Source organism: Eublepharis macularius, chromosome 2 (genome assembly GCF_028583425.1).
Source record: "Eublepharis macularius isolate TG4126 chromosome 2, MPM_Emac_v1.0, whole genome shotgun sequence".
Classification (NCBI taxonomy): domain Eukaryota; kingdom Metazoa; phylum Chordata; class Lepidosauria; order Squamata; family Eublepharidae; genus Eublepharis; species Eublepharis macularius.
The window spans coordinates 72455398-72470239 of NC_072791.1; the positions used below are offsets into that span (position 1 = coordinate 72455398).

At 43.0% G+C, this 14842-nt stretch overlaps 2 protein-coding genes across 2 annotated transcripts; both read left to right on the top strand.

The window, feature by feature from the left end:
- The first annotated feature begins 421 nt into the window (after positions 1–421).
- LOC129323412 (disintegrin and metalloproteinase domain-containing protein 20-like) lies at positions 422–2584 on the top strand. Its single transcript, XM_054969945.1, has one exon. The coding sequence runs from the start codon at positions 422–424 to the stop codon at positions 2582–2584; it is 2163 nt and encodes a 720-aa protein (XP_054825920.1).
- An 8717-nt stretch (positions 2585–11301) lies between these two features.
- LOC129323413 (disintegrin and metalloproteinase domain-containing protein 20-like) lies at positions 11302–13479 on the top strand. The gene has a single exon (XM_054969946.1). The coding sequence runs from the start codon at positions 11302–11304 to the stop codon at positions 13477–13479; it is 2178 nt and encodes a 725-aa protein (XP_054825921.1).
- The last annotated feature ends 1363 nt before the right edge of the window (positions 13480–14842 follow it).

The window sequence follows — 14842 nt, forward strand, 5'->3', positions numbered from 1 at the left end:
TCCAAGCCTCCTGCTGTTGGTACAATCAAAGTTCTGAAGGTCCTAGAACGTTGGAAAGAATGTTTTGATGTGGCAAACACCTAATATTTGCACATTGCAACTGGACATTATTTGGCTGAATATCCATCAGTAAACTTCTGATTGTGCACACTTATTAGGCAATGTTCTCTCAACCACTATTTTCTTCCCAAGTTAGTTCTGCTGTTCCTCTTCCAGTCTGGTGATCTTTAACAAACCAAGCTCCGCCCACATTCCAAGGGTAGCCTCATCAACTGTTGCTATGGACAGAATCTTCATCTTTTGTATCAAATGGAGACTTCCTCCAATCTTGTTTCTCTCCTGCTAGTGGCCAAGAGGACTTTCTTTTCCTGGGTCACAAGAGGTTGGGTAGCCCATAAAATATTTACAACCTGGCTTGAAAATGACTATCTATCTTGCCTGGTGGTTGTTAGTGCTGATCTTGAGGAATGTCTTGAAAGACACTGTTGGCCAAACACCCCCTCCAGGGTTTAGATATGCTTCTTATGAGGTGATCATCCCAAAGAGACAGACCCCCAGGTATGGGCACAAAGAAGCTCAGGATGTGAACTACCTGCTGAAGATTGAAGGGAAGAGCCACCTAGTGCATCTCAGGCAGAAGAGAGCTTTTGTTCTCAAACACTTCCCTGTTTTCACTTACAGCAAGGAGGGGAATCTCCAGGTGGACTATCCTTTTATCAGGGATGACTGTTTCTACCGTGGTTTTGTACAGGGCAGGCCTCACTCTTTGGCAGCAATAAGCACTTGCTCAGGAGGTCTCAGAGGTATTTTGCGGGTAGAAAATAAGACCTATGAAATTGAACCTGTCGAGGCATCTACTACCTTTCAACATGTGGTATATCAATGGGAGGAAGAGGAAGGGGCCATTCGCATGAGATGTGGGCTGACACAAGAAGAGCAAAGTCGACAAATGGCCATGATCCAAAACACAGGGAATGTAGCATCTGAAAGAGCACAAGACAGACCCTGGTGGACACACACAATGTACGCAAATCTTGTCATAGTGGTGGAACATGAGCGCTATGTTCAGTTCAGCAGAAATGAAACTGTTGTTGCTTTGAATATGCTGGATGTCATCCATCTTACAAATACACTGTATGTTCCACTTGGTATTCAGGTAATCCTTGTTGGATTGGAAATATGGTCTGAAAGGAATCTCATAGATATTTCTAATACCATGGGTGCTCTCCTTGACCATTTTAATAATTGGAGAAAAAATACACTTAATACGCGTCTACCACATGATGCAGGCCATCTTCTTGTATATAAACATTTTGGAAGAACACTCGGATTAGCATTTACTGGAACAATGTGTTGGAAAGACTGGGCAAGTGCTGTTGATTCATATACTAGTTCCAGTTTGTTCTTCTTTACTAACACATTTGCCCATGAACAAGGGCATATTTTAGGCATGAACCATGATGGAGTGTTCTGTAAATGTGAACAAAGAGACTGCATTATGGCTGCCCATCACACAAACAGTGATCAGTTCAGCAACTGCAGTTATAATGAATATTATACGCTAATGAAATCTGGCGAAGCACAGTGCTTGTGGACTGCTGGAGATCCTGATAAACACTATAACCTTGCATACTGTGGGAACAGAGTAGTGGAGAGTGGAGAGCAATGTGACTGCGGTTCAAAATTAAGTTGTGAATCAGATCCCTGTTGCCAGTCTGATTGCAGGTTGCGTTCCGGTGTCACTTGTGCTTTTGGAGAGTGCTGCTCCAAATGCCAGTATCTTCCAGCTGGAACTATTTGCAGGGGAAGTAATAGCGTTTGCGACCTTCCAGAGTACTGCAATGGGACTTCAGAGTGGTGTCCTGAAGATGTTTACGTGCAAGATGGTGCTCCATGTCAGGGTGGTGCATACTGTTTTCATGGGAACTGCTCAACTCACAATAAACAATGCAAAATGATCTTTGGTTCAAAGGCAACAGTTGCTTCAGAGGGCTGCTTCAGAGAATTAAATGCTCAAGGTGACCGCTTTGGAAACTGTGGCATTAATGGTGATACTTATATCAAATGTAATGCTAAGAATATCCTGTGTGGCCGACTCCAGTGTGAAAACATTGCTCAGTTACCTGCTTTGGAAGAACATAGCACCATCATTCAAACACGCATTAATAACCATCTGTGCTGGGGTACAGACTACCATCATGGAACAGGAATACCTGATATTGGTGCCGTGAGCGGTGGCACTCCTTGCGACAAAGATATGATGTGTATTAATAGGGAATGCACCAATGTGTCCCTCTTGAAATATGATTGTAATGTGACGAAGTGCCTAAATAGAGGAATATGTAACAGCCGCAATAATTGTCACTGTAGTTATGGCTGGGCCCCTCCATATTGTCTCACTGAAGGCTATGGTGGCAGCATTGACAGTGGACCCCCTCCACCACACCAAGTCAGTGCAATATTTATTATAGGACTCCTGATATCCCTTGCTGTTTTTGTTATTGCTGGCCTTGGTATATATTACAGCACCAACCTGATGCAGTGGTGTAGAACATTTTTGACACAATCCCATCAACAAAATTAACCCAATTTTTAACAATAATACTTATGTGTATAATATATAATGTGCCACAAAATGAAATTAAAGGTAGTAGCTACTTGTGTAGTATATTTATTCAGTATAAATTCCAGTACCCTATGGTATTATTATGCATAAAGATGTTTGAATGTGAAAGCTTTTGATGTATTATAACTGGTGTCTTATGGAATTTTTCTCATAGGCACATAATAGAACGTAAGTTTTGACATTATATAATTAACTGACCATGTTCTCTGGATGCAGCCTCTGTCTTCTGAGTCACAGAACCTCCACCTTCTTGACCACAGGAGGAAAAAAGAAAAGAAAACTACACTCCTGAGCAACAATTCTGTTCCACAACAGTCATCACCACAGAAAAATATATAACTTCTAGTACTAATTGAGTTAGTGATCTGTCACACTTTACACTGGGTGAGCACAGATCGAAACCAAACCCAAGAAACCAATGGAACAAACTATGGAAACATTTCACTCCACAAAATCATACTGAAATGCCAGGGAATTTCTCCTGAAGAGCCAAAGGGCAGGGGAAGCCCTTCCCTCTTAAGGATCTTGTTGTGTAAAAGAATTCTCAAGGCAAAGGTAATTGGCAAAGTAGAACAGAGTTTCATCATCGTGTCTTCTGTGCAGTCCCACGTGGGAACTGCTCATGTGCAGGTCAACTGTGGATGTTCTAAAGCTCTTAAAGACACAAGATGCTCACCTAGTCTTTTCACATGCTTTCCCCCCAGGCGTGGCTATAAAAGGCGGGGCAAGTGGCTCTCTCCCTCAGTTCTTTGTTAGCTGCTGCTGAAGAAGGACATGTCTTTGCTTTGCTCCTCGGTTCCTACCTTTCAATGAGAGTTTGAGCCTTTCAAAGGCTCTCTTCAAGAAGTGTACATGTTGTGGTACCAAGATGGCCCAATTGGATGGGCACAACAAATGCCTATTATGTTGCAGTGTGTGGTCTGTAAACAGTTTACATTGAAGGCATGCAGTGAAAGGATGTTGCAATTGAAAGTGGCTTTTGGGGTGTCATCCCTGAAGGGTGCTACCAACTCAGAGAATAATGCTGCAAATAAAGGGCTATAGCACCCAGAACAGGCCTCCTGGGCTCCTCCAGCATGTTTGGCACTTATTACCTCTGAGAACAGAATCAGTCACTCAATTGGTCTGAGCCAGTCAGAGCTACCTTTGAAAAAGGCTAAGCTCATAGCAAAGCATGCTGATAAACTGTCAACTTCAAAGTCGCAAAAGAGGGAAAAAAGTCCATTTCGGCTCCATCCATGTTGGTTGCAACAAGTCTGTCCTGGGTTCTAAGAACTCCGTCTCCAACCCCTAGACAGCATTCCACTTCAGTTCCATTCCTTTCAGAGGGTGTGATTCCAGAAATCATAGAATTGTCAACAGCAATTTCTCCATTGCTGCAATCACTAATGTGGCCAGGGAAAGGCAGAGGACTTCTTTGGATCTGTCTGAGAATGACAATTGTTTGAAACTGGCTCCCCACCATAGACACTACCAGTTCCATTATTCCCCATACAGTTCCCTGTAACATTACTATGCTTACAGGTTTGAAAGATCACTAGGCATGAACCTGCCTCCTCATTACGTCTTCCATGACAAGGACTGGTATGTGTCCATTTGCTCAGAACCAAGAAGTGCTAAAGCCAAACCTACATCGATTCCAGCCACGGTTCCAGAAGACAGTAGTGTCCCGGAACCAGCCTTGAATCCCACTACTCAGTCGGACAACTACTCCAATATTGGATTAGATCTTGCATCAGAACCTTCTTCCATGGAGTTTCTGACAGAGGATTCTGTTGTATCCCCAAGTCAGGATCTCCGCTAGTATACTGAGCAGTTAGTCCAGATGGTGGGATCCCTAGATGTTGAGGTGACCTGCTATGCTCCAACCGCTTTGGATCTAGTCTTGAAGGTCCTTCACTCAGAAACGGCCAGACCAGTGACTTTTCCAGTCATGTAAGGCATGCTAGATGTGACAAAAGATGTGTGGTCCAGGCTGGCCTCGACTCTGGCAACATCTAAGAAGCTGGAAAACTTGTAAAGGATGAAACAGGAAGGATCAGGCATCCTGTTTACTCACCCTTCCACCAATTATATTGTCACTGAGACCCTCCAAGGCAAGGGCCTTCACAAAAGTGTGGGCCATTCAACTCCTATCGATAAGGAGAAGAGGAAACTAGACATACTGGGCAGAACAGTTAATGCTGTCGCAGCCTTAATCTTTAAATTTTGTAATGATGAGACTATTATCATCATATGGGAAAAGATGGGTCCATACTGAAGCCTAATCCCAGATGATAAACAAAGGATTGCAAAAATTCTGCAAGGAGAAGCTTTAAGGCTCTCCAAACAACAAATTAATATGGCCAGACATATTGGGGACTGCTCTCACAGAGCGATGACCTCTGCAACTGTACTGCATAGACACGCGTGGCTCAGAACCATGGCACTCACCCGTCAGCATAGAATGAATGTAGAAGATCTTCCCTTTGAAGGGATGACCTATTCTTGTCCACCACGGAAAGGGAAATAAAAAAGATCAAAGATGATAAGGTGACAGCTAGGTCTTTGGGTATTATATCTCTCTACCCGAATCCTTTTAGACAAAAAATCCCCCCAAGGCTATATACACCTTATAGCAACAAATACAGTTGGTTCTAAACACAACTGATGCATACATTCCCCAGATGCTTTCAACAGCCTTCTTCCTCAGACTCTGTTAAACTTTAGAGATATTTCTGAGCTAAGTCAAAAGATAGTTCCTGATCACTAAGGGATCGGTCTGGGTCTAATAAATAGGGCATTTGATGCCAATAACAACAACATTTTATTTATATACTGCCCTTCAGGACAATTTAATGTCCACTCCGAGAGGTTTAAAAAGTGTGTTATTATTATCCTCATGACTATCACCCTGTGAGGTGAATGGGGCTGAGAGAGCTCTGAAAGAGCTGTGACTGACAAGCTGCCTTCGAGCGGAGGAGTCAGGAATCAAACCCAGTTCTCCAGATTAGAGTCCTGTGCTCTTAACCACTACACCAAACCATCTGCTACCATGTCTGTCAACCACTTATTTCTTCTACAGGCCTGGGAGTCGATCACCCAGGAGGCTTGGGTGTTGTCCATTACTGAACAAGGCTATTGCCTGGAATTCAAGGCAACTCTGTCCAATATCTCCCCTGTTCTCCGCCTCCTCCTGCCTTACTTTTAGAGGAAGTACAGTCGTTGCAGAAATAGGCCATAGAACCAGTTCCATCCAGTTGTACCAATGGGATATTTTCCTGCTTTTTTATTGTGGACAAAAAGTCAGGGGGCTTAGAGCTTCATTCCCCAAATGAGTTTATAGTTTACAGAAGTTTTTGAATGTTGTTAAGTGATGTTTTGTCCCTATTACAAAGTCAAGTTTGGTTCATTACTGTTGATTTAAAAGATGTTCCACTATATGTTCCAATAAATGTTCAGTATAGAAAGTTCCTTTACTTTCCTTGAAAGTAAAAATATCAATACAAGATTCTTCCTTTCAATATCTCCTCTGCCCCTTGTATCTTTACAAAAGTCATAGCAGTAGTGGTGAGCCCACCACAAAGAAAAAGAATGTACCATTCTCTAGGGATTGCTTACAACATAATAAACAAAAGACACACAACTTATATTTATATTTTAGTTTTGTTTAGATTGTTTTTATGTAACTATTTGATGGCTTGCTGTTACCTGCCTTGAGCCTTTTGGGAATTGGCAGGATACAAATGCTTTAAACTAAATTTTATTTTTGGGAGTAAATAGAGATTTTACTAACCATCTTGCCTCTCTTTCTCATCCATGCAGTAGGAGCTAGCTGCTCCACCCTTTCTGTTGGGCAATTATGGCTGGCAGGGAAATGGGCTGCATCACAAATGTATTGGGAGTACCCCCCAGCCTCCCTCCCATGAGAGGGAAAGCTGTTGTATGAGGCTGTGGAGGCAAATGGAGCCGGTGCAAGGTATAAGGCTATATTTAACTAGCAGGGAAGAGGGGCTGATGAAGACTTTTTCTAGCCAGCTCTATGCTCTAAGGAGCAGGCAGTGAGGGAAGGAGGAAGAGAAAGGTGCTGTACATTCCGCCCCCCCTTCCAGAATTAGGGACAAGGATGGCAAGCAGGAGGAGGAGGGGCGGGGTGCAGTGAACCCTCTCCCCTCCTTTCATGGGCTCCAGGGCACTGGAAGCAAGCAAGATGACAGCTGAAGGAGGTGAGGGTAGAGGTCCTGGTTTGAGGCAGCCTGCCCTGCAACATGATTGACTGATTATTTATTTAAAACAGTTTTATGATACTTTCCCACCCAGTTCAAGAGCCCCGTGGTGCAGAGTGGTAAGCTGCAGTACTGCAGCCCAAGCTCTGCTTATGACCTGAGTTTGATCCTGGTGGAAGCCAGGTTCAGGTAGCCGGCTCAAGGTTGATTCAGCCTTCTATCCTTCCAAGGTCGGAAAAATGACTACCCAGTTTCCTGGGGGTAAAGTGTAGATGACTGGGGAAGGCAATGGCAAACCACCCCGTAAAAAAGTTTGCCAAGAAAAGGTCATGATGCGATGTCCCCCCATAGGTCAGTAATGACTTGGTGCTTGCACAGGGGATTACCTTTACCTTTTACCTCCTCCCAACTCAGAGTCCCCAAGGCACTGAACATTAAAACATTTCAAACATTGAAAACCATTTTATATACACACATAATTAAATAAAACATAAACACAAATATGGAGGAGGGCTAATCAGAGTTAGTGAGGGAATGCCAAACAAAGCAAAAAAGTCTTCATCTCTTGGCAGAATCTCTCTAGGGGGGAAGTTCCATCGTTTTGGCACCATGACCAAGAACACCCTTTATTGTGTTGCTATCCTCAGATAGCAGATGGACTCAAGGGAAGGCCTCTGAAGATGTCTAGAGTGGCCCAGAAGGTTCATAATGAGAGTAGACATGCTGACCCCAAGTTGAATAGGACTTTAAAGGCCAATACTATATTATACTGTGTTACTTTCAATAGGGCCTGGGAGCCAATGTAGGTGGAACAAAACTGGAGTGGCATGGGCCAAGTGACCCACTCCAATTAATGTTCTGGCCTCAGCATTCTATAAAGGTTGCTTCCAAATAGTTTTAAAGGACAGCTCCGTGTACAGCACATTGCAGCAATCTAATCTAGATGTTGCTAGGGTATGTACCACAGCGACCAGGGCCGTTTCCACACAGTTTACCTTATTCTGCAAAATAGCGAAATCTCTCACGAAATCTCACAAGAAGATGCTGTTATTGCGTCTTCTCACGAGATTTCGCTATTTTGCAGAATAAGGTAAGCCGTGTGGAAACGGCCCAGATCTTTCCTGCTCATGAATGTTTGCAGCTGACTCAGCAGCTGAAGCTGGTAAAAGGTGCCCCTGGCCACCACTGCTACTTGTTTATCCAGGTCCAGCAGCACCTCCATGCTATGAACCTGCTCCTTTAGGGGGAAAACAACCCCATACAGAAGAGGAGACCCCCTAGTTCATGTTCCAAACCTTCTCTCTACCAGGAGCTTCTCTGTTTTGTTGAGGTTAAGTTTATTAGTCCTAATCAATTCCAAAACTGCCTGCAGGCACCTATTCACGGTTTCCACAGCCTCCCTGGGATCTGCTGAAAGCATGAGATAGAGCTCAGTATCATCTTCATATTGGTGGCAACTGCCTGAATATCCAGATGATATATCTCCAGCATGCTTGCTGGGGCCACCATGCCATACTGGTCATGTTGCCTAATCTTCTACACATTGTTACAGGCTTGGATTCAAATCACCATGAATAACTGTCCTACAGGTTTGGCCTACAATGGCATGCATGGAGGAAAATAGAGACTATGACCAAAGGAATAGTATTGCCTGTTGATGAATATCCATATCTCCTCAGTGGGTCTTAATTGGTAGGAAATGTCTCTACAAAGCACCCACCAAGATTTGGAAGAGATGACACTCTCCTTCCTATCTGAAGACAGGTATGCCAAACAACCCCAAAGTCCCACCTATCCTTCAGGATTGAATCAATCCTGGGAATTTAAGGTTTATGCAAATTCCAGTTATTGCCAGCCAATCAGAGCCCCTAGAACTCCACTGGTTGGGAGGGGTGACCCACCCTCGGCTTCAGAAGGGAGACTAGATACTTTTCCCCCTTCAGATGGGGCTTTTGGTGACTGTGGATAACAGTGTCAGCTTATTTAGGCTTTTTATTTTGGCTTTTCATTAGGATTTGGAGTCAGATTAAGGAAGGAAACATGTTTTTAGTGAATAAACAAGTACCCTGTGAAGGGCCCATCAGTTCTAGCTTTTGTAGATCAAGATGGTTACCTGTGCTAGTCTGTCTGTAGCAGTGGAGAAGAGCAAGGGTCCAATAGCACCTATAATGCTAACAAAATTTGTGGCAGGGTATGAGCTTTTGCGAGTCAGCTCACTTCAGATAGCTTTTTGTAGTCAGGTTCAGGTTCTATGACCAGGATCTCTGCAAGTTAAAAAAGTGGCCTGGAACCTGAGTGTAAGACTTTGGTTAAAAGGTTACATAGGACTTTAAATGCTGAGAAACCCTATCTGGAGAAAAAGGAATTCATTTTCCATTCAGGGCTTGAGGTTGGTAAAGTAAAGCTCAGTTAAACGTGTTAACTCACAGTGGGGAAAATGTATAACCCCTGAAAAGTGCAGCTGAGAGCCAATCGTACATGCCAAAGTGATTATTCCACACTAAACCTATAGTGGCTTACACCTTATTTTCTGCAAATAAATGTTTGTTGTTCAGCTCCTTCTGCATCATTGTCAAGTCAAAACAGTTGTGTGAAAGAAGTTATATTTACCTCACTATTAAGTACTATGTTATTCACAAATGATAGGTTCACAAATGAGAACTCATTAGGGAATTCAAAGCTTACACACAACCAACCAGACAGATAAAGCTTGTGTTTCACCTTTTACTGATTGTGGGAGGCTGAGGGGGTTTAAATAACTAAAAGGAGAAGATAGAGTGTGGGATCTGGACAACCATAAGTCAGGAGGGTAGTTTACCTCAGAGGTCTCCCTTCTCTCCCTCCTCTCTTCTCCCTACCCCCATCTCAGCCTCCTTGTTGCCACCATAGAGGGTAGATGTGTGTCTGTGTGAAAAGAAAAGACAGTTTTAGATCAGCACAGAGAGAGGCATATAGACTCTGATGTGAGATAGCTCAAACACCTTGGAGGGAAGGGCCTTTCTCTGTCTCACTGTGGGGATAACATGCGGTGGTAATGGACATGCTGTCTGTAAGAGAGCTGCATTGCCTGCTCTTGTGCTCTTCTGGTGTATTTGTAAAAAAGGAAAATGTTACAAAAGTGCCCTAAGTCTCCAGCACACTTTATTCCAAAGAAACCAACTCTGGTAATCACTACCACTGAAACTTTTCACCATTCAAAAATAGTGAGGTGTGCATAATAGTGTTTAAGTATAGTGCAAAATTCAAAAGGTAGACTGCCTTGAAGAGGTCATGTCAACATTATACCCATATCACCTATTTCTTATTGCAGCTTTGCTTCCAGATGACTCAACGGTCATCTCAATGTTGCCTACTCTGACGTTGTTAAAGTGTCCAATTTCCTAGTAGCATCCTGTATCCTTGTTCAAGTGATCCCATTCCAGACCATTACACAAGTTAATTCCCCACCATGCAGACATCAATACAGATCTCTTCTGTACAAGGAAGCATGAGGGGTTCTTCCAGGCAGTTTGAGTATCCCGGGTGGACAAGAATACCGAATGAATTCAATGATGGTTGTTGGGGGTTTTCCGGGCTGTATTGCCGTGGTCTTGGCATTGTAGTTCCTGACGTTTCGCCAGCAGCTGTGGCTGGCATCTTCAGAGGTGTAGCACCAAAAGACAGAGATCTCTCAGTCTCTCTCAGACACTGAGAGATCTCTGTCTTTTGGTGCTACACCTCTGAAGATGCCAGCCACAGCTGCTGGCGAAACGTCAGGAACTACAATGCCAAGACCACGGCAATACAGCCCGGAAAACCCCCAACAACCATCGTTCTCCGGCCGTGAAAGCCTTCGACAATACATCGAATTCAATGATGTTATCTTGAAATTCTGGTTGTTCAGAAGCATTGATTGTGGCCTTCTATGCATTGCAAATGTGAGGATGTCATCAGCAAAACTCCACTATAGGAATTCTTCCTCCCAATCATTTAAAAAGAACCCCAATATAGAGGGATATCAGTAAAGTATACTGAACCTGATTCGCTCACTCCTACTGTTGTCCAAGCCTCAATTGTGTCCAAAATAAATGGTACAATCAGAGTTCTGAAGGCTCTAGAACGTTGGAAATAATGTGTTTTAATGTGGCAAACACCTAATATTTACAACTGTGCACTATTTGGCTGAATATTCATCAGTAAATTTCTGATTGTGCATACTTATTAGCCAATGTTCTCTCAACCACTATTTTCTTTCCAAATTAGTTCTGCCATTCCTCTTCCAGTCTGGTGATCTTTAACACACCAAGCTCCACCCTCATTCCAATGGTAGCCACATCAACCGTTGCTATGGACAGAATCTTCATCTTTTGTATCAAGTGGAGATTTCCTCCAATTTTGCTTCTTTCCTGCTAGTGACCAAGAGGACTTTCTTTTCCTGCATCACAAGGAGAGGTTGGGTAGCCCATAAAATATTTACAACCTGGCTTGAAAATGACTAACAATCTTGCCTGGTGGTTGTTAGTGCTGATCTTGAGGAATGTCTTGAAAGACACTGTTGGCCAAACACCCCCTCCAGGGTTTAGATATGCTTCTTATGAGGTGATCATCCCAAAGAGACAGACCCCCAGGTATGGGCACAAAGAAGCTCAGGATGTGAACTACCTGCTGAAGATTGAAGGGAAGAGCCACCTAGTGCATCTCAGGCAGAAGAGAGCTTTTGTCCCCAAACACTTCCCTGTTTTCACTTACAGCAAGGAGGGGGATCTCCAGGTGGACTATCCTTTTATCAGGGATGACTGTTTCTACCGTGGTTTTGTACAGGGCAGGCCTCACTCTTTGGCAGCGATAAGCACTTGCTCAGGAGGTCTCAGAGGTATTTTGGTGGTAGAAAATAAGACTTACGAAATTGAACCTGTCGAGGCATCTACTACCTTTCAACATGTGGTGTATCAATGGGAGGAAGAGGAAGCTGTGGGATGGTGTGGGCTGACAGCAGAAGAACAACATCGACAAGCAGCTATAATCCAAAACTCAGAAAATTTAGCAGCTGAAAGGGATCCAGAAATACATTGGGGGACTCAGAGAATGTATGCAAAGCTTGCATTTGTGGTGGAATATGAGCGATATATTCAGTTTGGCAGAAATGAAACTGTTGCTGCTTTGCAAGTGCTAGATATCATCCATTGTATAGACTCACTATTTGTTCCACTTCATATTCATGTGGCCTTGGTAGGATTGGAAATATGGTCTGAAAGGAATTTCATTAATATTTCTGACAGTCTAGAGTCTGTACTTGCCAGTTTCAATAACTGGAGAAAAAACACCTTTGTTAAACGTTTAGAACATGATGCAGGTCACTTACTTGTTCATAAGAATTTTGGACATATGGTTGGATTTGCATATATAGGAGCAATGTGTAATCCCCTTTGGGCGAGTGGTGTTGAATCATATACTAGTCCCAGTTTATTCTTTATTTCTAGCATAGTTGCCCACGAACAGGGGCATATTCTTGGTATGAAGCATGATGATGAGTTCTGTGTTTGTGAAAAGAAAACCTGTATCATGTCTGCCTCTCATACAGACAGTGATCAGTTCAGCAATTGTAGTTATACACAATATTTCACCCTAGTGAAATCTCATGGGGCAAAATGCTTGTTAATTGCCTCAGTCTCCAAAAAACACTATAACCTTGCATACTGTGGGAACAGAGTAGTGGAGAGTGGAGAGCAATGTGACTGCGGTTCAAAACTAAGTTGTGAATCAGATCCCTGTTGCCAGTCTGATTGCAGGTTGCGTTCCGGTGTCACTTGTGCTTTTGGAGAGTGCTGCTCCAAATGCCAGTATCTTCCAGCTGGAACTATTTGCCGGACAAGTAATAGCGTTTGCGACCTTCCAGAGTACTGCAATGGGACTTCAGAGTGGTGTCCTGAAGATGTTTACGTGCAAGATGGTGCTCCATGTCAAGGTGGTGCATACTGTTTTCATGGGAACTGCTCAACTCACAATAAACAGTGCAAAATGATCTTTGGTTCAAAGGCAACAGTTGCTTCAGAGGGCTGCTTCAGAGAATTGAATGCTCGAGGTGACCGCTTTGGAAACTGTGGCATTAATGGTGATACTTATATCAAATGTAATGCTAAGAATATCCTGTGTGGCCGACTCCAGTGTCAAAACATTGATCTGTTACCTGTTTTGGAAGAACAGAGCACCATAATCCAAACACATGTTAACAACAGTCTATGCTGGGGCACAGATTATCATTATGGAATAAAGATCACCAGTACTGGAGCTGTGAGAGATGGCACTCCTTGCAACAAAGATATGATGTGTATTAACAGGGAATGCACCAATGTGTCCCTCTTGAAATATGATTGTAATGTGACGAAGTGCCATAATAGGGGGATATGTAACAACCACAAAAATTGTCACTGTGGTTATGGCTGGGACCCTCCATACTGTCTCACTAAAGGCTATGGTGGCAGCATTGACAGTGGGCCCCCTCCTCCACACAAAGTCTGGGCAATATATATTATAGGGCCTCTAATCGTCCTTGGTGCTGCTGTCATTGCTGCTGTCCTGGCTCTGTACCATGGTGCGAGACTTTTTCAGTGGTCTAGAGCATTGATTGCAGGATTCCTTTCAACAAAGAGATACAATGTCCGCAACTGAACACCAAAGCCATGAATGAGTAAAGTGTAAAAAAAATTCAGTGTTAGGAAATAGGTTCTTGTGTAGTGTGCTATTAAATATAAATTTTTGTGGTATATGGTGGTATTCTGAAAAATGCATTTTAGTGTACAACCTTTAGATTAATTTGAGCTGCTTTTTGATTAAATTTATCTAATTGGCATACTGGGTTCTTCAGTGTGAGAGAAAACTTTTATTTTATCTCGTTGTAGCTGTCCTCAACCTTGCAGAAACTCCTTTCATACTATAGCAGGGAAAACCCTACCTCCTGAGCAAAATATTCCTAGCAAAATTCAAGATAAACTGAGGTAATGAATTAGTCCGAGATTTTTGAGAGAGTGCTTTCTGCCATAGGTTCCTCCTTGGTTAATGAAATTTGTAGAATATTATTTGTTGGTGGTTCATATTTCTGAGGAGGACTTCTTGTGGTCTTGTAGGCTACAGAGCCAGTGCCTATTGGGATTTGTGGGGTGCTGGAGCTTACTGTTTTTAAGAGGGCCTGGAAAACTTTCTGATTATTTCAATCTTGTTTTTTAGATATGCTTTGTTGGCTGATTATGGTTTGATTTATGTAAGTTTATGCCCTACTTAAACAGTAAATTGTATTATTGACTTTGCTTTTGTTATGTTTTATTATTTTATTATGCTTTGTTTATTGTTTTATTATGTTTCGTTTTATTATGCTTAGGAAGTGTATTGCTGAGGAGTCAAATCTCATAAATAGATGAATAGTACCTGAGTGTAGGACTATCAGGTCCAGGTTGGGAAATTCCTGGATATTTGCGCGGGGGGGGGGGGGAGGAGCCTGGTGAGGACAGGGTTTGGGGAAGGGAGGGTCCAAAGCAGGGTATAATGCCATAGTGATCACCCTCTGAAGCAGCCATTTTCTCCAGGGGAACTAATCTCTGTGGCCTGGAGATCAGTTGTAATTCCGGGAGATCTCCAGCCACCACCTGGAGGCTGGCAACCCTACCTGAGTAGGTGAGAAAACCCTGATCCTGAATTATTCTTATATGAATACAGTCAAAGCTGCTGATAAAATCTAAGTTGACTATTTCACATGAGAATTTTCCTTTGAAGAGCAGTTCCTTTTCCAGAGGAATGGTGACTTAATGTCTGTATCCTCCTCAGAGAATGAAATATTCTCCTATTGATTTCTGAATGATGCCATTTTTTAATGATAGAATTGGGTCCATTTTAAAGCTGCGAGCTCTGGGTTGGGAAATTCCTGGAGAATTAAGGGGTGCAGACTGGAGAAAGCAGGTTCTGGTAAGGAGCTGGAGCTCAGCAGGATAATATAATGCCATAAAGTCCCCAAAGCAGCCATTTTCTCTAGGGGAACTAA

Excerpts from the sequence above, each read along its gene's own strand:
- LOC129323412 (XM_054969945.1), top strand. The coding sequence starts at position 422 with ATGACTATCTATCTTGCCTGGTGGTTGTTAGTGCTGATCTTGAGGAAT.
- LOC129323413 (XM_054969946.1), top strand. The coding sequence starts at position 11,302 with ATGACTAACAATCTTGCCTGGTGGTTGTTAGTGCTGATCTTGAGGAAT.